This window comes from Pterocles gutturalis, unplaced genomic scaffold (assembly GCF_000699245.1).
Source record: "Pterocles gutturalis isolate BGI_N339 unplaced genomic scaffold, ASM69924v1 scaffold19011, whole genome shotgun sequence".
NCBI classification, from domain to species: Eukaryota; Metazoa; Chordata; class Aves; order Pterocliformes; family Pteroclidae; genus Pterocles; species Pterocles gutturalis.
Genome location: NW_010106072.1, coordinates 71,981 through 98,567, shown reverse-complemented (window position 1 = coordinate 98,567; position 26,587 = coordinate 71,981). Strand labels below are relative to the sequence as shown.

Genomic DNA, 26,587 nt, shown 5'->3' with positions numbered 1-26,587 from the left:
CAGTCAGAAGGAAAGATTATCATGAAGACTTCACTGCTTCACCACTCCAGTTGCATGGAAATCATACGATCACTAGTGATTAAATACTGTATACCTGCTGCTCTGCTGCTTCTGTTCTGGAAGATGACCATATGTCATTAAGTCAGCAGGGGAATGCCCAGACACACAGACATGCACACACTTTGCTTGAACCGTATAAAGGACATAACTACGCAAACACACATAAGTGTGGCAGGACTTTTTTTTTTTGTTTACCCTTCAATCCAAGATAAGAAAAGGGTCAGGGTCAGGGTAACCACAATTTCTGAGTGCCCATACCCCAGCCCCATTTTCTTTTTCTAGATTTAGGCTGAAGAAAGCCAGGACAGAGAGCACGTAAATGGCCAAAGAAACTCACTGCTTTGAGGATCGCCACTGCATCCTGCTGGAGCCACGTTGGGTAGACGACTTCGTCGTTCAGAATGGCCTCAAAGAGGTCGTCCTCGTTCTCCGCCTCAAAAGGTGCATGGCCACACAGCATCTCATACAGCAGCACGCCCATGGCCCACCAGTCTACGTCAGGGCCGTACAGCATCTCCTGCAGGATCTGAAGAAGAAATGGGAAAGAAATATCAGCCCTGAAGCTTCTTAAATTGAGCAGGGGAGAAAAAAGGATTTGGAAACATTAACGCAGAAGTTCTTGTATCTTGACATCCTAACAGCGCTCTCTGCTAGGCTGGCTGTATGTCCAGGAACATATAAGCTAACATATCTCAAGTTGGGAACCCCCAGATCAGCACAAAGGTACATCAGATGCACTCAACAAGGGCTGAACTGGCTTGGCTGCTTACAGGGTCTCCTGGGAAACAAACCCTTAGAAATTATGCTAGGGCTTATAAAGAGGAGAAGGGGCATTTCAGTGAAACTGGCTGAGCTTCAGAAACAGCAGGGCAGCCACGTGTGTGGGATGACACCACCTTCTCCTTGCCTCTGGGGAGGAAACACTTACCCGGCCCCAACGGCAAGGCTTTCAGTTGGAGAGGGGAAGGAGTACAAGTGTGTGAGAAGGGCACAAACACCAACCACAGACAGAAATTCAATTGTGTTGAAGATGGATCTGAAACCCTGTGAGAACATCTGGAAGCATCTGGGGGCAGCTGTTCCTTAAAGAGGTGTTTATTAATTTTGTAGTGAGATTGGGGAATGACAGGGAAGATGAGGAAGCATAAAAAGGAACTGGGAGATGAGGGAGAATACAATCTCCTTCCAAATCAAACTGGACCAGTATCTGTACGTGCCTCTTAAGATTTTTGCAGCTGTGCCTTCATTTTTCACCTCACATTTCCTAAAGAAAAATACAGGCTTATTTTGGTGCCTACAGCAGACTGAAGACTTACTCATGCTCTGCGTGCACAAGGGACTGATAAGACAAGCACACATCTAGGAGGAAACTTGCACCCAGCAGTCAAATAAGGTGTAGCTAAAGACATCATCATAGAGTATACTTGCTGTTCCAAAGCTAATCTACGTTTTTCATATTGCAACCAAGTTTTCCTGGCCAGAGAAAGGTTTCCTGTACCTCCGGAGCGATGTAGTCTGGTGTACCACAGAAGGTTGCTGTTGTAATGCCATTGTGAATGCCCTCTTTGCACATTCCGAAGTCTGCCAGCTTGCAGTGACCCTCGTAGTCCAGCAGCACATTGTCCAGCTTCAAGTCCCTGCAATGAGAATCATTCGCTGAGTGCTACGTGCTTGGAGCAGCCCCACCACAAATGGAGGCAGCGTCGAGGCCTCAGCAGCTTAACCTGTAAAGTGGACAAGCCTCATCATCATAAAAAAATAAACAGAAGTCATGTAGGAGGGGTTTTCTTTCGCTTCATCTCTTACAAAAGGGAGGGAGGAACACACACCATTCTGCCAAACTGCATTTAATATGGGCAGGTGCTATACGAGTTCGCCCACACAGCTTTCCAAACACACCACAAGCCTGGCTGGCAGAGCTCCTGCTCGTTTAGCTCTGGGACTCACTGGAGGTTGCCAGAGCTGTCAAATTGTGTAATGACGTTATGATGCAGCAAAACGCACCGCATGGGACACGCTCTGATTTAGCAAAATGCTGTGGCAGGAGCACACAGCCGAAGCTGGGGAGGTGTGCGCAGCCTCTTCAGAGAGGGAGAGGCAGATTTCCTCTTCTCCTGAGGAGTGGGGGGTTAAGTCACAGACTTCCCTGTATCCAGGCAGGCCTGACTGATAAACCCCAACTGGAATGTTTTCCAAGCTGAGAGGAAAAGAAACACCCTGCCAACACCATGCCATGTGGGCAGGGTGAATCTTCAGCCCGCACGGGATGCCTCCACCATCAGGCAAAGTCTTAAAGTCCTCCCAGGTGTATCAAGTCGAGCAGGACTGCTCTAATGTCAGAAGTGAATGTTCCCTGTAGTGCTCATTGGAGTGGGGACCTCCTTGTCACTGTCACAAGAGACCTGCAGCCAAACACCATACTGTACAAGCCACAGAAAGCCACACTTTCCAATACGTCACCTCTAACAGCCTGGGAGCTCCTCATCAAAAGCAGAGCTGCCAAAATGACAGAACCCTAACAAAGCTTATCAGCTTGCCTGACCTTGAGATTGCCTGAGGGAATAGCCAGCCGTCAGCAGGGCCATCAGGAACAGGACCAGAAAGCACGAGGTCATCTGCAGACTTAGGCAATGCCTTCCTAAAAATACATACCAGCGCATAGCACCTCTGCTTTTCAGCTGCCAGACAAGCTCCAGGCACCATCACAGATGGAGGAAAAGAGCCATGATGGGAGCTGTGTGCAGTACACCTAGGTCACAGTTCATTTTTTGAAGCCCCTCAGGTGTTGGCCCAAGAGCAGCTCTGCGGCTGGGAAGTGTCACTATCACTGTTTTACTGGAATGGAAGACACCTCACAGGCCTGGACAAAGCTGCTTTCAAAGTCATTCAGGTGCCCAGATAAGGATCAGATAATGAAATACATCTGAGGGTCTCAGGGCCCCCTTCATGAAACCCATGCTGGAACCAGATCCGTTTTGCCCTCTGGCTGGACAGCTATGTCCCTTGGAAGGGGGAGCAATGGGGAGGTTGGTAACCCAGGTGGTGGCATATCCATACCAACATGAAAACCTATGGGAGAGGTGAAATCCGAATTCAGCTTCATCCTGTCCATCATCCAACTATGATCTTAAAGTGAACATCATCTAGTTGACTGCTCTGTTTTTGCACTGGCATTTCTACAGCCCAAGCTACCACCACCAGCCTCTCTGGAGCTCAAGACAGCTCTCCCTCAACTTCCACTGTTGCAGTGGAAAGATCAGTGACGCATTATGCTAGACAATCAGGGCCACATCCTGTCCTAAAGAGATAAGAAAAAGTACTATTAGCCTCTTTTGAATGGATGGGAAAGCAAGGGGTAGAGGTTAAGAAATTTGCCCATGTCACCAGAGCCAAGACTGAACACCAGCTTCCTGAATTCCAGCTCCAGATCTTAATTGCAAGATCATACATCCTCTCTTGTCAACTTTAACACAGCGTGGCAACACAAGCCAGCAAAACACCCTCTGTGAGGATGCTGCCCTTCCCAGTGAAATCTGGATGCCAAGGACAGTCTCCATGCCTGTCTGATGCTGCAGTGTTTGCTCTGGGTGGGATGCTCGGCCGAAGACACTTTTTTTTTCCCCTTCCAAGAATCAAGAACAGCTGCAAAGGCATGTGGGCAAAGGCTCATCTTGGAACAGCTTTAGGCAAGCACAGTGAGAGGTATTGTACATGCTTGCCCATGACAGTCCACCTTCACCGGCAGTTTACAGCCAAAGCCGCTGTTGCTCTTCTCTGTGGTTCCTGGCAGAGCAGGGAAGCCCTCCAAGAATGAAGGCAGGCCTTGTTTCCAAGAATCTGCAATGATGTGGTTGAAACGCACGGCTTATTCTTGGCTCAGTTTTAAATGCAGCAAATATCTTTTCAGTCCTGGGCAGGCCTGACTGTTGAGGGGTGCACCCAAAGGATGCAAGTGGAAGGGGAATTTTGGTGAACCTGCTTGGAGATGCCCCTTCTACAGCTCCCCTCTGTCCCCAAAACATCCACCACATTCTTGCATGCCTTGGGAATAACTCAAAATACACCTTCCTTATACCCAAGACAGGAGAAATGGAGTCATTGATGAGCATCTCTCATGGAGAGACCAAGTAGCAGAGGCAAGATGCAGCTAGGAGGCAGGACCAGCTCTGCAGACCTGGCACTCTGCCGCATCTCAGCCTGTGTCCCACACGACATGCTGCAGAAAGCCCAAAAATCCCTGCTAACTGTATAAAGCACAATGCTCACCATCAAGATGGCAGAAGCTTCTGCAGATGCAAGAGCACTCTGTGCTTGCTGCATCTGCCCAGAGAGCCTCCATCTATGTAATTGCCCTTAAATTTAAACCATTTGCCTCTTGCTGAGCAAGTACAGTTTTAACCACACCAAACAGCTCTGTGGCTCCTCTATGTTGTGCATTAAACCCATTAAGAGTGCCTGCTGTCTCCTCCTGCAGTTGGGATACCGGCTTCTCCTGACTTCTTTCCAGCAATGTGAAATCCAAAACTTGCATTTTCTACTTTCACATAACCTGTAACGTGACATTAATCAGCTCTCGCTTGCTGAGCCACTCTGGCTACGTGCAGATCATTTTAGAAGAGGACCTCCCGTCACCAAACAAGTCTTCTCAATACTCTTCGCTTGGCAAGGCCAGAGAAGATGGCCCCACGCGTCCCTCTCAGAGCCAGCTCTCTCCGGCTGCCCTGTAAGATAATTCTCTGGGAAAGTTGTGGTTTGGTCTCATGTTTGAGGATTTGATCCCAGCAGTTGTAATCTCTGTACTCGCTGCTTGACGTTGACAGGTCTCCCCACGCGTCGTACCCTGTGAACCAGCACAGCCACATGAGAGGAAAAACACTGTCAGGTTTCCGAGATTTACAAGGAACTCTTCATTTTCGCAGCAAGGATTCTGGGAAGCTGATGAAACTGGAAGTCACCCAGCTCAGAAAGCCCAAATCTACCTCATTTCCTTAATACTTGCATTTTCCATTCAATATTTTTAGCAGTTCAATGAAGCAATAACGGTGGAGAGGTTTTCTGATGGCTGCATTTCTAAGGTCCTGCTGAGGTTCTGCCTTTCACTGGCAAACCTCCACTGGAAAACAGGCTTCATCCCGACTCAGAAAGGCAGCCTTTGTCCTTGCAGGCAGCTACGGCACATCGACTTAACTGCCTCCATTTAGTCTGGACCCAGAAGAAATGAGAAAATGAACAGCTTCAGTGTCACTAACTGGAAGAGGTGTTCTTTATACATCTGCTTCCTGAGTTTAACATTTGTAAAAAAAACCAAAATTACAATTGCAGATGATCCGGTCCTTTTCTGAAGCATCTGTCAAATGTGATTTCCCTGCACCAGGGAGTCTGGCCAGTGAATAGGTGTGATACACTCACTCTGCTCAGATCCTCTCACTTGTGATGTAGGAACTATATTTGAAAGGATGAGATTTGGGGGATTTTTCCCCTTTTGGTTTCACCACCCTGTGTTGTATGGGCTGTGCTTGGTGAAAGGATCTTCCTTGCAGGAGTAGTGGTGGCAGAAACTAGCTTCCAGTTTCAATGTCTCCATTCAAGGTTCTCCCAGGTTTGGTAATTTCAAATGTCCAGTTTCAAGCTCATAAAAGCCTTCTGTTTCTGTCTCGATGAAAATCATTCAGTCTTGAAAGATGTAGGTACAGAGCAGTGGGAGATAGCCAGAGACATAGCCAAATGTTAAAAAAAAAATATATATATATACACAATTAAAAATAAACCCTCCAAACCTAGAATTAGCTAAATGAATAATTTTGGCATTTCTGAAAGGGAAAATTTTGCTTCTTCAAGTCTCCAGCATGCAAGGCCATTTAGACGTTCTTTTGGACACACCTTTGGGGGAGAGAAAATGTGCATTCAAGCCCCCTTTGCAAGCAGGGAGTAGATTTTGATTTTTCTCCACCTCTTCTGCTGAAATAATTTTACTTCATAGAAATACTGAAATTTCCATCATAATGGAGAAAAATGTGTTTCTACTGCCTGGCTCTGGTAGCCAAAGCAATACACGCTTCCAACTCCTGTTCCAGTGAAATTGTAATTATTTTTTGCAAAATGAACCAACTTCAACAGAGGAGAATGAAAGACGTATAACCTGCAGAATAGCACAGTTGGTAAGATACTTACTGAAGAGGCAAGATTTTTCAAGTTGGAGGCCTTGCTCCAGATACAGTGGACGACAGCTTTAAACCAATATTTTCATTAAATAAGGAGAACAGATAGAGGTCTCAGTTTTATGTAAAGCCCTAAACACTCACATGAAGCTAATATAATTTCCTGTTTTCCTTTGCATTCATCAATAACACCCAAACCAAAATATTTTCTTTTACTTGAAACCAACATTCTTTTGAGACGCAAAAAAAAATACTGTTGCTTAAAAAAAGCCCTAACAATTATTTTGGGGATTATTTTGGGAATTAAGGCTATTTCCAATCCCATGTGCAGGTAGAGAAGTTGCTTAAAAATTCCTCTGCAGAAAATGGTTCACATCTCCCATATTTTTCTAATAACAACCAAACACTATTTATTTTTATGGTCAAGTAAGTATTTATAACCAGAAACTTATATTCTCACAGCATTGAGGAAGAGTTGAGCAAATTTCCTAAGCAGTGGTAAAGCTGCAGGCATCAGTAAATACAGGCGAAGGACACCTGCAATATATTCTACCAGAGCTAAGACATAAAAAGCCAGGCTGAGCTGCAGATATTTGCTCAGTTGCTACCACTTCTTCAGGGTAGGGGAAAATACCGAAATCACAAATGAAAAACCAGGTTACTGGCCTTTGAAAAGGGGAGCCACAACATGGAAATCAGAAAAAGATTGACCTGCAGTGAGCTGGAGAAAAACAGTTTGAAATCCTGAGTTTTGCTACCAAATAAGAGGACGAGCTGTTGTTCCCTTCCAGCCTCGGAGGCTTCCTCTAATTCAACCCCTGTCATACTTTAAAGGGGAAATCGGGGGAAATGTAGAAGGCACTCTCTTGGGAGCAGAACCAAGTGAAGAACCAGAGGTAAGACTCAGTGCTGTTACACAGCATCTAACCAGCGCATAGCCACTTACGGACACCGCTGCTTGAGGCTGCCATGCTGAGACGGAAAGTGCTGCTTTATTATCCCCCAGCTTCACAACGCAGTCCATAAACCCTGTGGGATTTGGTCCATGCGCTGTCCTGCCAGGCACTGCACCAAGTATCATCGAAATACAGCATGGGGACTGCAATGCATAACTTCAGTTCCTTGTTTTCTTGAAAAACATTCTCCTGAGTAAAGAAACTGTTCCTTCTAGTTTCCAATCAACTGCTGAGGTGCAAACCTTTTCAGACCACCTGCATGCACACAGACAGCCCAACTACAGCAGGAGTACCACAACTTGCAGCACAATGTAACGGGACAGAAATGAAGGGAAGATCTCCCCAGGTATTTGTGATTTGTAATTGCCAGAAAGTAGAATGAAACACAGCAAGGTGCCCTTTTCCGCTGTCCTAACAACCAGAAGCTGTTTTCAAAAGCTAACCACGCTGAGGTGTTTAGGGACTGTAGCTCCAGACTGAACTCCTGCATTTCTCAGAAACAAAGCAAAACCAGAAATGTGACATAATGATACAAGAATCCAACTCAGACCCAGGATAAGTGGGTAAGTGAAACTCCACTGAAAAGTTAACACTCATTGAGAGGACATATAACAGCAGACAGCTGCCTGTCCCTGCTGGCTGCTTTGTGCAGCTGTGGGAGGCAGAGGAGGCTCGGGGGGAAAACTGATCCCACAGGCATCTCAGTACCTGAGCAGTTCTCCAGCCAGGAGCCCGGTACCATTCCTGGCAATTTTACAGCCTCATCCCACCACAGCACATCCTACAGACTGCACACAGGGCTGCAGAGGGGAAATGTGGCAGAACATAACAAAAGCTTCGTGGCTTTTCTCTGCTTCACCTGACCCACCCACACTGGCACGCAGAGCACACACCTTCTGCAAAGCTCTGCACCGGTGTATTAGGATAAGGGCACGATGGATTACGGCCACGCAGCATCCAAAGCAGGCACCAAGATGGTATAGAGTGATGCAATATGGACTCGTGTGCGAGGTCAGATATACAACGCCAGAACGCAGGGCTGAACTTCTCTGAAAACTCACACCAGAGCACACAGCCAAGGACTACTCTGGAGGGCAACATCATGGGTGTTTGTGCAAAACAGAAGGAAACCCTCATAACCACCTGCATCTCTGCTCTTCAGAATGTCCAAAGGCATTCTGTATTAGTCTTACACACTCGCAGGGGTAAGTCTGATGAAGCTTTAAAATACATTCTTGCTCTGCTGCTTGGGCTTCAGACTAAACCCCAATTGGTAAGCACTTGTATCAAGAAGTGCTCTGTTATTACATTTTAATCTTAAAGTCAAGCATCCCTTCAAGCATAAGGACAGGTTTCTGCAAGCCATCTGCTTGGGTTAAGGCAGCATCATGGGTTTTTTTGGCAGAGATGGGCTGGAACCCGGCACTGCCAGCTCCACATCTGCCTGACCCCTTCCTGCTGGCGGGGTCTCTCTGGAAGCTGGTTCCCCAGACCACATCAGAGCACCAGTCCCCTCCCAGTGCTCACCAGGCTGCCACTCCAGAGACAAAGCAGTGCCCAAGGCGCTGACTTCTCTTATGGCAAAGGAGCTGGCATTACCCGGGATCCAAGAACTCTCTGGTGGTTTGAAGCACCAGCAGTCCCACCTCCCCTCCCTCTGGGCACTTCGGAAAAGAATTTGTGGAAGCTAACACAATTACTGACATGATTTCACTGCTATTGAGATGAACAAGCATGATTCATCCTCCAGTTAAATTAGAGTGGTAGGCTAAAGTATACAAGCATAGACTAAAAAAAACCCTTGGCATACCACAGCAGACAATCACAAAGCTTCCACCACGTTAGTGGGTCTGAACCCAAGTGGTACAGATCTAGTGGGACCCCACAAGTACCCCAAGTCCCTTCAGGGTCAGGCACACCTATAAGCTTCCCCTTTATTATATGCAAGGCAGCTAATGATAGTTTCCAAAGGCAGCTTTACAAGGGCAAGAAGACATTCTTGTGCAATGGGGCAGCTGAAAGCCAGGGCCATTACTGCTGAAACACAGACGCGCTGGAGATTGCTACGTTGGAGTAATCCCAAAGATGGCACAATCCATATATATTTTTATATATGTATATATAATACGTATATTATTTGCTGCACTTTTATGTGGGACTCTAGTCAGGAAGTTACACTTGAGGTATTTCCTCAAATCCCAGAGCAAATGTCCTCCCATTTACTCCGGGAAGGGGAGAGGTGGACAGAAAAAGGCTTCGTGTCCAGCTCTTGGTATGCATGCCACGCACTCCCTCTCCGGATGAGCCGCCAGCCTAGTCCTGTGATAGACTCCTCGGTCCCACTGGGCAGCGACACTGGAATTTGCTGGCCCTGAAACATCACTTGCTGAGTTGTTCCCAACAGAGCTTCTATTTTACCCTTGCCAGAAAAAGAGGGAAAGAAAAAAAAAACAAACCCAAACCACAACGCTTCTTTCTGTGAGTCCCCTTGCCTGAAGTCTTCTGAGGACATGTGCAGCAGACTTGAGACCCAAATACATGAAGAATCACGTGTGGATTTATGACTGACAGTGCCAGCAGAGGTTAAAAAGCATAAGCCTATTATGTCACCTTGACAAAAATAGACTAACGTTGATTTGAAGCCTGATACAGAAATTAAAATGAAATTTTAACCGGTACAACATGGTCTCAACACTTCAAGATGAAGTGAAAGAATGACCAAGATTAACCACCACCAACAGCTCACAGCCTACCATCAAGCTTCTCAAAGGTCCTGTCCCAGCTCCAGACTGGGCCAGCAGGAGCAGGGCAGGACTGTGCTGCTGAAAAGGCTCCTCTTTGCACAGGCACAGGGTGACATGTCCCCATTTCACCACTCCATGCCACTAAACCTGCCCTGGGGGAATAAGACAGTAGCTCACACCAAAGAGACTCTCCTGTGCTCTCACTGCTACTCTCACAGCTGCTCTGAAATCCACCCTCCCACACTTGGACTCTTAGGAGGCATGTTCCACTCCAGGAAATAGCAAAGAAAAAAAAATAAAAATAAAGGTGGCCCTGTCCTTCACAATCATGTGTGCAGACTGCCTCTGGCAACAGGTTGGGCAGCCAACAAACCTGCGCTGATATTGGTGATGCCAGCAGGGCTTTGTGGGGAAGAAGACACCCCTGCATTGAACCTGTACATCTAGTCAGGCAGACTGCTTCATATTCATCTGAGCCTGATCCTGAATCCTGGGAAATTGGTGAAAAAAGTCCTCTCAGGTTCAGTCAATTTTGGATTAGGCCCTTAGAAAAAACAAAACAGAACAAACTTAACCTTATTAAATTACAGATCCAGATTTACAAAGCTAAGGCTATAGGTGCTAATCTCCGTTCTATAATGGAATGAACAGAACTGAAGGCAAAAGTATTCTGTATTTTCAGATGGGATTTTTCAAAGCACTTTGCTTTGGCCTGTAGATCTCCACTGCCAAATTTACCATTAACTTTTGAAGCAGCAACACTAGGGCAGCACAGATGCTTTTGAAAATCTCACCATCTGCATGGAATTTTTAAATACATGGTGAAAGAGCAGTCTCCGTGCTAGTGACACATTGTGGGCACAAAACACAGAGGCAACCAGTACTGCAACCTAGCTCTTCTTGGAACAAAGTCGAAATATATTTCCTAGGAGATGCTGCCTTGAGACCTGTTTCTTAAGAAACCGAGACCATCACTGATATCATCGATTCTCTTTTTTTCTAAGACTCCAGCAAATCTGTGGGCAAAGTGGTTTCCTGACTGCTCTGATCTCCCTGCTCTTTGCCACAACAACCACTTAAATAGCAGCAGTGAAATCAGATGGAAGAGCTATTTGTAGGAGCCTAGCAAATGGGTCATTATCCCAAGATTTAGTTTTTTATTCCATGTGGATTACTGTTGCTGTTCACTCACTATAGGTGATTCGCCCAGGGCTGTGTGAAGCCCAAGTATCCTCGATAAGCAGGACAGAGCCAGGTGAAGCTCCTGGATGGGCATGTCAATCTCTCTGAAACCCCACTCCCACTTCTGGAGATGCCTCCCAAGCTGCCTGCATGCAGGAACCAAGTGACATGGAGCTTTGTGCATGCTGGCCGGTATTGTCCCCATGTCACACCAGGTACTTATACCCACAAAGTCTCTTTGGTCAGGGCTCCCTCTCCAGCTAGCAGAGGGAGACAGGTTTTTCCCAAGGCAATTCAGCCCCCTTAAAACTTGATGCACCAGCTGGCAAGGCTAAGTTCCCAAATTAGGTGCCTTAGCTGGCTGCCCAACTGCAAGCAAAGCAGAAGTAACTTGGCACATGAGTCAATCAATGCTCAGCTGACAGCTACCATGTGCAAAAAGCTGCCAGCTCCCTTGTTCCTGTAATATACGAAACAATCAGAAAATTAAAATACGCCATCTCAACTGAACACATCTAGAGAAAGGATAGAAATGGGGCCTGAATGAAGAAAGGCTGTCTTTATACTGCTCACCTCTAGAGTTTTTAACCCACCGATCCGTCAAGTCTCTGTATGAGATTCACTGTAACCCAACCAGCAGCTCCCCAGTGTGCAATGGTGCACTTTGGCCCATGGAGGAGGATACCCAGTGGTACTGTGTGGCTGTGTCTCTGGGAATATGCGCCTGGCATGACTCAGCTTTCTGTGGCACCACACTAAAAGCTTGATTTCCAGCCCAGATATTGCAGTCCTTCCCCCAGTAAACAAGCCAGCCCCTCTACAGGCATCTACAGGCACATTCTTGCAATGTGAGGAATCAGCAACTCTTTCCTTTCATCACCCAATACACAGAATATCAACTCCAGGGGGGAAACTGGGAATTTTGTGTAATGGAAGCAAAGGGGCATTTTCAGGATAGGAACAGGAATAATGACTAACTTCAAGCTCCAGCTAAGATGGAAATTTGGAGGTGTTACCCATGAGTAGCATGTGCCTTTCAGTTGGCTGATTCAGTCAATTCATGCTCTAACCCTGTGTGTTCACTCTCCTTTCCAGGACCAGGATGCTTTGCTTACTGGAAGGTACCTGCAACAACGGTTCTTACCCTTTTTTCAGGCCACCACAGGCTACAGGACTCTCAGATCTTACTATTTTAACTGGGGAAGATCTGAAGCTGTCAGGTCCTTCTTACTTACAGATGCCTTAACTATATGTTCAAGTATAAATCCCTTGATTATAAATCCCTTTCTGCAGGAAGACGACACCACAAGTCCTCACTGGAACTTATTTCTAATCTAGGGAGACAAGAAATAACAGGCAAACCAGACAGAACTCTTTGCTGAGAGGTGTGATAACACCATATCAGACCAAAATTCAGACTTAAAGATTTTGTATCTAAACCTCCCATGTTTACACAGGCCAGAACTGCACAACAATACACATTTTCCATCACAATACAAAAGTTAGTCAACCTGAAGGCAAGATGTTTTTCAAAAAACTCCTTGTCTGTGCTTGCTAAAGGTACACCCAGGTGACATCTAAAGTGCATCGGTTTTTACCTCATGTCCTCATCAAAGTTTAGCACGCTCCACCTCGAAGGCTATTGTTTTTATTTTGTGGCAGGAAAGCAGTTCTTAATGTTATTGACAATTCCAGTGGGTTCAATCAACAAGTACTTCAAACTCATCTACACAGTCAAGTGTGGCTATCTCAGCCTGGACTGCTGTTTTCAGATACTCTGCCCAAGAATAAATAATTGATCGAGAACTAATGGAAGACCACAGAGGCTCAAGGGAAGCAGAATGACTCTTTACTGCCCTGAGGAAAAAAAAACACCCAGGAATAAAAAGTGAGTTATTTTAATCACCCACAAACGTTACATTAAACCTGATGAGTTCCTGGAACTGTTCTAGATAGACAGAAGGAGGAGTAGATGACCTGTGTCCTCTCTGCACTTTGGGGACACCATACATGTGTGGCTTATCTGTCCCCCATCTCCATTCTCAAGCAGACTTCGCAGTGCTTTACTTCACAAATGGCTTGCAAAACTCTTTGCAAGTTTGCATGAGAAATTATTCCACAGTAGGGTTGTGAGAACAGAGAACGCTGTGCGGGGGACGGCAGTGTGGGTGCTGCAGCATAATTTGCGCTAAACTGCAACCAGGAAGCAACCACACCACGATGTAGCAGCCACTTTCACATCAAGATTATATCCATGGGCATTGGGAATCAACTTTTAAACACAGGGTTACCCTCACTTCCCACCCTACATTGTTCCCTGACTTGGGAAGCACCACAGTGATACAAACGCAAACCTAGCTTGCTTCCTCTCCAGCTAATTCCTTAATATTGTACTACTGGTTTTGAATCTCCACATTTCCATAGCACAAGCCTGCATCCCCACAGCCACCCCTGCTACCTGGAACTCAACCCCTGGCCATGGCTCTCTGCCCCCAGACCAAGCTCCTGCTGTCACTCCTGGCACCGCCAGAAACCTTCACCATGGCTGGAATGACACAAACCAGAAAACACCCAACAAGACGACAACCCTTATCAACAGGCTCTCGTTCGCCCACAGCAACCAAAGCATGCTCCCAGAGCAGCTCTGCCCACACACGGCGCGGGTGCAGCTGACACCCAGTATGATGTCTGGATGCAGCAGGCTCTGCCCCAGAGCTAATCCAGACTTCAGGGATCAGACAGAGACACTTTCCGCTGCGCACCCCCAGACAAGCCTGTATGGCAGATTTCTTCGCCAAGTGCTCCTCCAGCCTGGCTTTCTATCTCAAGGTGAAGCGCTCCACAGCCTGACAGCTCCAGTGCCCACACGGCACCTTCACACCACTGCAGTCAGAGCTCCGGCACTGAGGATGCATGAATCAAACACGCGGTGACTTGCTGTTAAACCCAGCAGCCGAGCAAGCAGAGCTCCCCTTCGTCCTTGGTTGCCCTGGGCACCTGGAGCTTTTCCTGGCACCTGACTTAGCAACGCTGTGGCCTTTACCTCACGTGCAGAAACGAGACAGAACATGGATTCGGGCTGAGCTTCTTCCTGCGTCTTTAAATAAAGTGTTCAGGTTTAGCACTGGCCAGCTGCTAAGGTGCCATCAGAGCTGCTTTTTAGAGGCTGAAGACAGCAAGGTCCCTCTTTGTGGTGATTTAAGCTTTCTCCTCCAGCAGCATGGCCACGCTGCTGTCCTACCTGAACCTGCCCCTCCATGCTTTTCGGGGCAGCGAGGGTGCTGTGTGCTGGGTCGGCACTGTGTCCCATAGGAGGTGCAGCGATGGAGGGGGAATCCAGCACTTCCCACATGCTACAGCCAACCTCTGCAGCAAGAGGAAGGTGCTACACATGGCACAGCTGCAGCTTTCACCCTCAGCAGAGGTCAGCACTTGATGTTACTCGTGTTGCAAGCAGTTGTAGGAACCAAGAGATTCCCCAGGTCACTCTGACCAAATTGCATTGTGGCGCCCTGCAATGCTACCACAGGACCTCAGCTGGCCCCCGCCCTCCCTATCGCACCCCCTGCTTTTTGCCAAACTCCAATGCATTTGCTGGCATCACGCAATCCCCTGCTCCACGGCTCTGTCCCCTTGCACAGGCGGAGCCATTCCTAGGATCAAGTACCACTCAGATGAGCCAGACTGGAAAAATCTTCCCCCCCACTCTGTGCAAGTCCTATATTGGCCTGTTGTTGGTATAAACCACAGATTACCTCATGACTTTCTGGCACCCACAGTCGACATCACCAGCCAGCGAGTGGGATGGGTCACATATGCATGAGAGCGCCTGGGCGAAACCACAGAAGGGTTAACCCTGCAGCGGGCTGCGAGAAAAGGCAACCTGTACAGAGAGAGGGCTCTCAGAGGAGCCAGTGGCTGTGACTCACAGGGAGGGGCTGCACAAAAACAGGGCTTTCAGCAAGGCCCACAGGAATTTCTTTAGGGAGATTCTTCCCCCAGAGACAGGGGAGGGAAGGTGCCTCACCTTTCCCACCACGGAGCAGATCCGGTGACTGCCCTGCCAGGAGGGGAATCACTATTGTCCGGCCCAATTGTTTCCAGTCTGGCTAAAAATGGGATAACAGGAGACTAATTGCTTCACTGGAGAAAAAAAAAAAAAACAGTCTGGAGTGACTGAACTAATTGCTTCACTGGAGAAAAAAAAAAAACAGTCTGGAGTGACTGAGTTATTTTGTGGACTGTTGTTGTTTGGGTTTGTTTCCATCCTGGCTTAACAAGCATTAATGACTTCAGTTGGAGGAGGATGGGGGGAGGAAAGCCATTAGGGTGAGAACATGATCTGCACAAACATCTCTTGCCCAGCGCACACTTCTGCCCAGACAACCTCTGCAGCCATGCTGGCAACAGCATGTTGCGTCCATCTATCCAGCCCTCCCTTCTCCAGCCCTTCAGAATGAGGAACGTGGCTGCAAGCAAAGGGAAACATTAAGTTTTCCTTTTTAATCTTACTGGAAGTGACAGCCTTCCCACAGCTCAAATACTTCAGCATGTTAGCTATGCTCAGCAGCATCTTCAGAAAAACTGCTGTCCCTTCTCAGTGGCAGGGAAACAAAGAGAAAATGTCCCAAACCAGCAGATGCTCCGGAAGAAAGCAGCAGAGCTCAAAACCTGTAAAATAAAGTTTGTTTGTTTTGTTTGCAGAAGCCACACTGAAACTTCTGAGACTGCTTCTGGTGTCTGGAGAGACAGAACTAAACCTAAAGCCAAGACACGTAATTAAATGCTGAAATTCTTCCTTACATAACAGCGCCTGGGACGCAGCCACTCACTTGGCCAACGCTGCGAATGGCCCTGCCAACACAGGCCAAGGAAAAGGCTGCAAGCAAGTGAGCGATGCCTGTGTTCTACCCAGCAGCTACAGACATACTCCATACTCAGTGTGGGCTTCAGGGAACTAGGGATCGGGAGCCTATGGGAATTATGTGCTAGTATCTATAAGCCAACTCTACCGAGGGACAGCCATCTTCTAATTGGACGCATCCCCCAGGGAACAGAACAGCCTGAACCACCTCAAACCACAGCAAGGACTCAAGGAAGACACAAGCAGAGCAAAGACATGGAAATATTAGGAGCTTCCCTGGGGAAGAGGTGGAGAATTTCAGCACAAGTCTGGTTTTAAGAAGGTGAAGAGAAAGTAGGGAAGGCTCTCAGTCAGTCAAACAATGACTTCAGTTAACCTGTCCTAGACATGACAGAACATGGGGATACCTGATACTCCATGCCACGTCTAACTCATGCAGAGGTAACAGCTAAGCCTCCAGAAACTGTCGTTTAACATCCCCTCCCTTTCACATGTCCCCAGTCCAGTATTGCCTTACTGGTTCATGGCAATAGTTGGAATTTGCTGTCTTGTTTCCTGGCCAGTGGGGATCCAGAGATGCCACTGAATGATGCTCAGAAGCAGCACCCAGAAACTTCTGATTGCCCTGTGGCCTGGGAAAAGACGCAAAAGGCAGCTGTGACTGGACATGATAAGGTGCAGTAAATAGAGCAGGCTGCAAGATAGTTTTCCATTAATTTTATCACACAAAATACCTGTCTTTCCCCCTGGGGCTATCCCTATCAGGGTAGTCACCAACTTGAGTGACCAAAGCAATCGCTAGATCAAAAGAGCATAGGGGGACATGCAACACAGACTCTCCACTCATGAATCAGACTTCAGCCCACTCATGCCATGGATGTCTTGTGGGTTTAGAGGTTCAAGAGCCAGCCTCGCTTTGCTCTCCTTTCCAAAACATCATGATTTCCAACAAGAAGCACAGGTTCCCTGATACCAAGGGCATTCAGGACTATGATTTGAAGGTTTTTTGATTTTTAAGATTTTATGCTTTTCCTGCCTTTCTGAAAGCAGACAGGAAAGTATACTTCAAGTAGCTCAGTGACAGATAAAAGCTATCTATTGAATAGTTATGGTGCAATAAAGGCTTATTTAAGCATTTTTTTCTTTGTGTAGGGACGGGGGGAAAAAAAGAATCATGATTTCAGGTATATGTTACACTAGTCCCATCTCAAACCTACCACCAGCAGATTGGCTGCCACAGATCGAACATCACAACTTTAAAATCAGCTCTGCAGTTCAAGGCATGAGTTGGACTGGCTGAAGCTTCACCGGCTTGCTGCATCCCAAGCAGCAGAAAGCAGATGGAGATCTGTAACCCGCCCACAGGAGTTGGCCCTGGCCCCACAGACACCCCAGTGGGAGCAGGACTGGCAGGACCAGCCCCATGCTGCTGAAAGGGTCGAGTGGCCAGGCAGTGCACGGCTCTGACCTTCACAGTGGGTGGGCTGTCTCTTTGGGAGCTTGGCCAGCTGGCAAGAGTCAGAGCAGCTCCTTGGCTTTCTCATTTATCAAGGCTGGGCAGAGAAGCAAGAAGCAGAAGCCAGCTGCCAAGATTTTTTTGCTCCTTTCTGTTCTCAACAGTGTCTGAAGGTAGAAATTTTGGCTGTGAAGCTGCTGTTTGGGCACCAGGTTTCAAACTGTGATTTGACAATTACTGAAATGGAGAGCTCCAGCTAGGAAGAATGGTTATGAAGAAAGAGGAAAAATTAAAGAGAAGGTGAAGGCAATGGGAAAGGCTAAATAAAGTTGATAAGATTGTGTCAAAATCCCCAAAACAGAGACAAGCATACAATTCCTTAACTTCTGGTCAAGACATACTGACAAAGAGAAATACAAAGCACACTAATTCAGCTTTTAGGCACAAGTCAATGAGGACACGAGACCTCGCTTCATTTTGATACTCAGGTAAATGTCAAAATGAACGTAACCAGATCCAGAGAAGGGAGGAGAAAACCCAACGCCTGCATGCTAAATGTCACACACCAGCTCAGCCTCCAACATGAGTGCCACAGAGCCTGCACGCTGAAATGTGCTGCAGCCTCGCTACGGCAGCACTTACAGGCTTATTTAAAAGCCAATGAAGAGTCTGAAAAGATCACTTCCTACTGCCCCTTCTACCACACAGGTTTGTAGATGGAATAATTTCCCCCTGCTACCTTGCAGAGCTAACCCTGCTTTCCCCAGTTTACACCCCTCTCCCCTCTTCCAGCCCCCATCTTTCTCCAACACAATAAACAAAGAAGCCATGACCCACTTTGGCAAGGCACCATGACGCTGCTGCCTAACCCAAAACAGCGTACATCAGAAATGGTTCAGATGCAAACATTCACATCCTTATCGGATGGATTTTGCCACAGCAGCACATACAGATCAGAGATTTACCTAGTAAATAACCTCTCTTTGCTAGAAGTAATTTTCCCGATTCATGAGCACTTCTCTACTGCGCTGCCGAGAGATTTGTGAAAGCAGCTTTAGATGTTAATAATAAATCATGCTTGTGAAATTTTAATTGATTCAGAAAAAATCAGCCCAAAGCGTGGAGGATCTCTGTGGTTTGAATATATCACACCTTGTACATGGCTGAGACTTGAAGGCTTGCTCCCTTTTCCATTGCTGTCAGCTGGAATATTGCCACCTGCTTTAGTGGAATAATAATCGGGTAATACAATTCTGAGACTAAATTGTGTCTTTAGGCACGGCCTCATAAAAGGGAAGGTTCTCGATCCTATTAACAGCAAAGGTGTTATGACTCAGAGGCCAAACGAAGAGTAACGCCTTGCCCTTGCTCCATGGGCATAGGCTTTGCAATCTGTATCCTGGTCCACACCAGCAGCTAAAAGTCCCCAGCACCAGCTCGGCTGGCACGCAGAGGGCAGAAGCAAAGATGTACCCAGTGTCCAGCCAGAGGAAGATGGAATTTTCTTCCACAAAAATTCTGAATTGTAAAATAGACAGCTATTACTGCAGCATTGCCCTGTAATAGTTCACATTTTCTACTGCTTTTTTATTTTTGGTTTATTTCTGTATCATTACAGGCAGCTGATGACTCTGAACTAGAATCTAAAGACAAGGGGTTACAATTGCAACATCGATACTAAACATTGCTGGGTGACTTTACAAAATTCCTCTGTTTGCATAAAACCAGAGCACCTACATGCTCACTGGCATAAAGAAAAAAATCTGAACATTGGGATTATTGACCAAGGAAACATCAGGCACTGATCTTGCTACAGCTAAAAGAATAAGGCAAATTCACCCTGGATAGCTACGGCAGCTGCTGCAGGCTGAATATGTCAACAATACTGATTGTATCATTGTCTCCCTTACATATATAGTAGCTTCACTTGCTGCAACACGTCATGTTGCAAGAAATCTTCCATTTCAGCAAGTCAGAGGGCGAAGATGCAACAGCAGTTTGTTGGCATAATCTTTGCTTTAGAAAATGGTACAAAACACTTATTGAGGTTGACAGAGACCTTTTCCTCAGCTATATTTATCAGCCTCCCTAATGGAACGCAGGGGTCATATTCTCTGACATTAATATTGAAAGGTTCCTCAATTTGAGGTGAGTACAAGGATCAATAAAATTTCTGGATTAATGCTGGGCAACTCTGAAGATCTCAGAGCAAAAATTTTTTTAATTATGTCCTTAAAATCATAGTCCTGAATGCCCTTGGTATCAGGGAACACGTTAAAAGTCAGATGAGTAGTCCTGGCTAAAAAGGTAGCAGTAATATTTAGGGGGCAGTTTTTAAAAATAGATTTTATATAACATCTTAAAATTAATTTAGATTTTTATTTTTTTCTCCTTCTCATTACCTTCATGCCTTTAAAAAAGAAGGAAGAGGGCAGGAAAGGCAGAAGAATGGCCCTTTTGCAGAAAAGACTTCTTATTTTCAGAAGTTCTAATTTAAATACTCCCAGGTGCTCTCGGACTTAAAGACTGAGTCTAATTCTGGGTTCATTTCTTTAAGAACTTGGCTGTAATCATTACAGGTAGCTACTTCTTAAATTGCACCTGATGCTTTTTAATTGTGAAATGCCTTCCTAAGGATGTATTAGTCACAAAAAGAATGACAGAACACAAGTCATGTCTAATAACTTATCCCCTCCACGGATGAGCAGTACTGCTTATTTTATTGCAGCAGCAGCAGAATTCCCAGCTAACACCGAACTCTCATTTCAAACACTGGCTAAATGAGAGTCTGTGCCTGTAAAAGTGAAGTACACAAGTTATGACATGCAAATATAACAACTACACCAAAGAAGAAGAGTGAAAGTACGAGGGACCTGCATTTAGGGAAAGGTTATCAAGCCTTGGGGCAGGTGGCTGAACTAGACAAACCCTTGAGGCCCCTTCAAGCCTTGGTTTTTAATGATTTATACAAACTCATTATATGCAAGGTTTGCAGGTTTCAAATCAATCCCTTTAAATAACCATAAAGAAAAAGTAGACACCAGCAGAGCCAATAACTTCTGCAGGCTATTCAGTAGTCCTTAGTCATGTGGAAAGTTGCATTAAAGTTCACAGACTATATACAGTGGAGTCAATGGGGCACAGAGATCTGATATGTGGATCTCAAAACAGGACTGCTCTTCGTAAGCATAACTGTAAATCAGGACTCAACTGTCCTGCGTAGTGACTGATTAAACATGACACAGAAACGTGAGAGGCTGGATTTTTTTTTTTCTCTGCACTTTCCATTTGATCAAGTGCAGAGAAACAACACTTTAAACACTGCATGCCAGAGGCTGTAAAAGAGCCCAGATAGCAAGCATGCAACAGCCACATCTGAGTGGAAAACAATGTGGAAGACACACTGTCTAGAAGCACAAATCAGCCTATGCAAGCTGTTGACTGTCAGATAAGATAGCCACAGACATTACTGCACTCCTGACCCTAAGAGACATTCCTTTATATTTTCTAAAGCCGAATGAAGCATTTCCAGAGACTCCAGCATGAACACGTCTCTTCTGCACTAAGCAGTTGTTGTAAGGACGGGGCTGTTGGTATGCTACTCTGTGCCAATTTGCAGCTTTTAGCTGATTTGCTTCACTTGTTCACCGTAAAATCAGCTTATATTTCATTCCTTCCGCTGTTCTTGTAACATAGCACATCCTTCATATTGTTCTGCTCACATATACCTACTCATCTTCAGAGCCCCAATCCAGGAACGCGCAGAGTCTAGGAGCTCTCCTGAATCAAGGTCTCAAAGCCATAGGGACCAGATCCCACAGCTGAGGTTATGGGTCTCCACAGAGTGGAGACTCACACCCATTTTGGCACTGGCTGAGCTATTTCCCACCCTTTCCTCTCGAATGCAAACAACATGCCTCTGCCCGCGTGGAGCTGAATCAGGGTGGGGAAGAGGGAGGCATCGAATACAGCAAAGACTACCTACAGATGCATCTGCTGTAGCACATTCAAGCAAAAACTCTCAGAAAAGCTTAAAAACACTTCATTAAACAAAAGATTTACCTTTATTTGCTAAGAAAACAAAGCTATGCATAGCACCTAAGCAAACCAGTGCTAATCCCGGCATAGCCCCCCCAGCCAGCCAGTTTGCCTTGCAGGGCACTGCTGGTATCAGTGACAGATCCAGTTCAACTGCTAATTTATCTCCCTGGGGAAAGCCCCTTGAGTTCAGGGGAAACCAGATCTGGCTCCAGATGTGAAAAAGGGCATGAGATGAGAATAAACAAAATCACCAGTTGCCAAAAAAAAGCAAACCTCCCAAAAAACAACACAGAGAGAACATGAGGGATCCCATGTCTTCAATGTCTTGAGTCTTGACCCATGGAAAAAGCAAACAGCACGCTAATAAGAATTGCTCTGTTAACAGTGGCTCTATGTAATTAGGAAAGGCATTCAGCTTCTGTTTTCAGCATGTAATTTTTAACTGATTTTTCTGAAAGAAACTTTAGTGTTGCTTCAGTCAATAAAGAGTCTTTCCAGCAAAACTGGTCTCTGTAAAAGGCTTATGTAAATCCTCTTCCAAGTGTCACAGGCTTATCGTTTGAATTGGCAGGGAATTAACCTGTTGCAAAAAACTCATTCCCTATAAAAGCCAACAGTCATGATACACACAGCTGCATACCTGAGGGGTCTCCTACACTAAGGAAAGGTGATGATTTCAGAGACCTGGCCAGCAATCTTTCCAGATTCCAGAGGAGATGCAGTTTTTCCCTGTCATACAGAGCACCACATACATGATGCTTTCAAATAACGCACAGAAAAGTAAACACTTGCTATTAATAAGCCCATCCTATTTTCCCCAAGAGCTAGTGTCCAGCCCCAAGGTAAGACAACGTTTTCATCTGGGTAACTGCATAATTATCTTTTGCCTTCTAAAGGGACTGCACATCCTATTAAACACAGCCAAGTTATGGGACGTACTTAATAGTTTGCTGCCTTTTATCTCAGTGGCTGGTGCTGCATCAGAGCATGGGGACTCTGTGCACACCATCCCACATTCAGAGGTGTGACGGAGCACAAGCAGACCCCGGGCATCTCTAGAAGGGTCAATTGCATTAGAAATATCAATATAAACCCAAAGCCAGTAGAATAAGCTAACTAGCACAAGTCCTCAGGAGAAAAACAAGGTTCTTCAGGCAGCCAACTACTGGTCCTCCCAAGCTCTCTAGCCCAGCCTTTCTGCTCATCTGGCTCTCAATTAGCTATATTACTTATATGCTACTCTATCTATACCCTTAATGATATACCTGCCACTGTGCCGTGCCAAGAAGTGGGCTGGGTCATGTATCTCTCTCTACTATCCAATTCCATACCCAGGGATGGCAAAACCAGCACTGAAGTGCAGGGTGCAAAGGTGACACTGCCTCTGCTTCCAGATATAGCTAACCGATGGCTAGTTGAGGTATGTCACCATGTACTGCATGCTGTATCACTGGAGACGAGTTCTGAAAAGTGACCATCTCAGCCTATGCATCCTACCTACGTTTGCAGAGGAAGAGAAAGAAGGTTTGTCATAAAAATCAAGACCATGACATTAGGTTGGATTGATTGCTGCATGTTGCCTGTAAAAAGGCTGTTATCTTTCTGAAATATAAAGTCTCCAGAGCAAACCTCTAGCCCCCTGTCCCTGCCAAAAAAACCCCTCCACAACAACCAAGTTTAAGAACATTCGCATTTGCCCTCGTTATGGAGGTAGATGCCTATATTCAGGGCCACTATGTAGGTGACCCTGGCAAGAAGGCCCATCTGCTAGCAAAGCTGTACATCAACCTATGCAAAAGGTAGAATCTGAGGTCAGCAGGGCAGATCAGCCATTCTTACAGTAATGTTACCTGGAAAGAAAAGTCCTGCCTTTAGAATAAACCTTTACAATAATAAATATTCTCTTTGCTTTTTAGAAGACTACAAGTGGACTAGCTCACTTGTACTGAGTAAGCCACTGTGCAGTCTAATACTGCTCAGATGTGCACGCTGGTTTGTTTTGTTGCCAGCATACACAGGAGCCAAAATATGCTTCCCCTACCCTGGGAACTGCTGAACTGGAAAGTGAAAGTTGAGAAGAGCTGCCTGAAGAAAATTAGCACATACAGTCTTGAGATAAAAATCACAAACTAACCTACCTACCTGCAACAGGACCCAGCATACACTATTTTCCTTTAGAAGGAAGCTTAAAGAAAGCAGCAGTGCAAGAATACTGCCCTGAGCGCAAAGATTTTTATCTACAATAGCTCTGATTATTGCCTAACCTTTTCCTGGCAACATACAGCAGAAGCTGATCCCAAATATGTCCTTGTCCTACTCTTTGTGGGGTACACAATATACCATGATTTGACATGTTGAAAAGCTTGCTTTTGTGGCTGGATTCATTCTAGTCCTACCCCCTGGATGACGGATAAGGAATCACACTACTTGTCGACATTTTTTCCAGGAAGCAACTATAAATAGGCACTGCTGAGTTGACAGCTAACCCTCAGCTTAGGGCAAGACAGAGACGTTTCCTTCAAAAGGCCAGAAAGCCATCTCTCCTTTACAGTGCTGTAAATAAAAAAAGAAAAGAAAAGAAAAGAAAAGAAAAGAAAAGAAAAGAAAAGAAAAGAAATCGGTGAAACTGAAATCTCTCTTTTAAAAAACCTCAAATACACACATGTACGTTTATGTGCCTTCTGTTCTGACCAGGGCTTAGTAACAGAAAGCAGACTTTCTTCAAAGTGAGAAGCAAACAATGAAAATTACAGTTGCATCATGAAAATCATCCTATGAGAGCACCAATCCAGCACTAAGCCTGGGTTTGATGTTAAAAAGTCACATATAACAAAAATAAACCATCTGCCTCAGGAACCCCACTCCCCTGGACTCACAGCAGCAACTGGAGAAATACTGCACTATAGCTATTTCACATTGCATATGAGTGGCCGGAAAAGGAATCAACAAACACCTGATTTTAGCTGTTATTAGTATTGTCACCCCAGGCCAAAGTGACACATTTCAGCTACTTCTCGATGAACTTTCTGTGCCGGTTCTCAAGCCTCTCTGGTGTTTCAAAGGAGAGAAGACCCAGCTTTTGGCAGCACTTGTGGCAAAAGCAACTTGACTTACCGCAAGAATGCTCATTGTGTTGGCAAATGCAGACTCTCTCCTGAACTGCTTAATCTTGAAGGGGGCAAGGAAAAATACAGTATTATTGTGTTTAAGTTTAGTCCAGAAGAAAAACAAATGACCAAGGGTATTCCCTCTTAACTCCATTGACCCTGGGAATACAGAACAAAGAGGCACGTTGAACAGCTTGTGCCAAAACACCTTCTGGTCAGGCCTTTCCTGGTATCTCTCCCCCCCTGCTCCCAGCTTCCTAAGAAAGCACTCACATTCTGATCATAAAGTCTCCAGACTGTCTTACACAAGTGCAGTGATTCCCTTCTGAGTATCTCCTTCCATCCTGCAGACTCCCTCCCGGAGCACGGTGTTCGTGACCCGACAGAAGCAACCTCAGCTCAGTACAGCTGCAGCCAGCAGCTCTCTCCTCTTACATCTTCCAGAACAGAGTCACCCCAACTAATTTTAAAAAAAACAGGTCATCCCCCTGCAAATCTGCCCTGTGCAGCTGAAGCTACCTGACTCCACAACTCAACCAGTTTCTCAACAAGATCAAAGCCCCTGCAGTTGTTCAAGGAGCTTTTCAATTACTCCTCCGGTTTCTATCATGAATTACGGCAGCACTTGAAGAGTGCCAAAACCCAGAGGGATCGATTACTCCTGCCCTGTGACAGGCAGCAGGCTGGGGGGGACAAGACAAGCTGTAGGCACAGTGGCATTACATTATGCAGAGACACAGTTCTGCTGCTGAATGATTGACAATAACTCCTGGATGCCACTATTTTAAGGATAATGTCATTTGCATAATTATCTGGCAGGGTCTCTCTTCAGCGGCTGGCTTTATTCACAAGGGAAGAATTAGACTGAAATCCAGTTGTAGAGTAAGTAGACTTGCTATTCTATGCAGACAATCACAGTGCTTTAGAAGCTCGATTCATATGGTATATAACACTAGGAATTTTCATACTCTCAGGATCTGGAGAATATTAAAATGACATTCCTTCTCTATTTCACTGTGCCACATATATCATATGATTTCATACTTAAAAATAATGTAATGTTCTCTGTCCTCACCTGACCATCTGTTTCTTACTGGAGCTCAAGCTAGGAAGAGAAAGAGAATTTGCTTTTACTTGATTTATCCTGTCATTTCACCATCAGAGGGGAAAGTTTTCCCGCACAGCCCCCAGCCCTTTGGCCATTTTAGGTCTCAGCTACTCAATTTTTAATGTGTTCAAACTGGGGTTTGTCTGATATGGGAGGATGCACAGGACTGCATCAACTGGGTTAAACAACGCAAAGCCCCAAACCAAACACCATTTGGCCCAACTCACAGTCTGAATTAGTACTAACAGGGCCTGACTGGGATTGGAACTAGTTGTAGTCCCAGCTGTACAACTGTAACCAAGCAGCAAAAAGAGAGAGTTGATGTTACTCTTTGCAGTGCTGGCATGCCACAAGTGGGAGTAGACCATACCCAAATATTCATGCTTTGCTTCTGGAACACAGGTAACAGCATCCAAAGAAAAAAAACCCCGACTGTTCCTGCTTTCCAGGGCTCTGGGCAAGAGGATGCCAGAGGCATTCTGCAAAGCACATCAAAGAAACCTTTCTGTATAACCAGACTGTCTCAGTGCTGGCATCTCTCTGCTCCAGCTGTCTTGTTCCACCCCAGAAGAGGTCTTGCTCTGCCCTGGCTTACACAGGAAGATGCTGGTCAAATGGTCATCTTGGCCAGGGTGGTCTCTGCAAAGCAAGCTGGCTGCCTGATCCATGCTGACTGCTCCATGCCTTGATGCCTGAGCCGACAGTGGAGCACTCTGGCAGTACAGAAGGGAACATACATAATCGAACTGCCCTGCCAAGTACAGAGGAGTGACAAAAAGAGAGTGCTGTGTATGGGAAACGGCTTCCTGAGAACAGCCTTGAGACCTGGGAGAGGAGGTTGATGCTGGGAGGCAATGATGCTCCAATCCTGTCACAAACACAAGGATGCCAAACATGGACAGGAAGGAAAA

At 45.9% G+C, this 26,587-nt stretch overlaps 1 protein-coding gene across 1 annotated transcript in view; it reads right to left on the bottom strand.

Annotated features, from left to right (window-relative positions):
- LOC104472104 (protein kinase C eta type-like) overlaps nt 1-26,587 on the bottom strand; it is a gene marked incomplete at its 5' end in the record, with an annotated part of 117,392 nt that overhangs the window by 18,829 nt on the left and 71,976 nt on the right. The window contains 2 exon segments of the mRNA XM_010087652.1: nt 398-586; nt 1,559-1,697. Of these exon segments, the coding sequence (XP_010085954.1) occupies nt 398-586; nt 1,559-1,697 (328 nt within the window).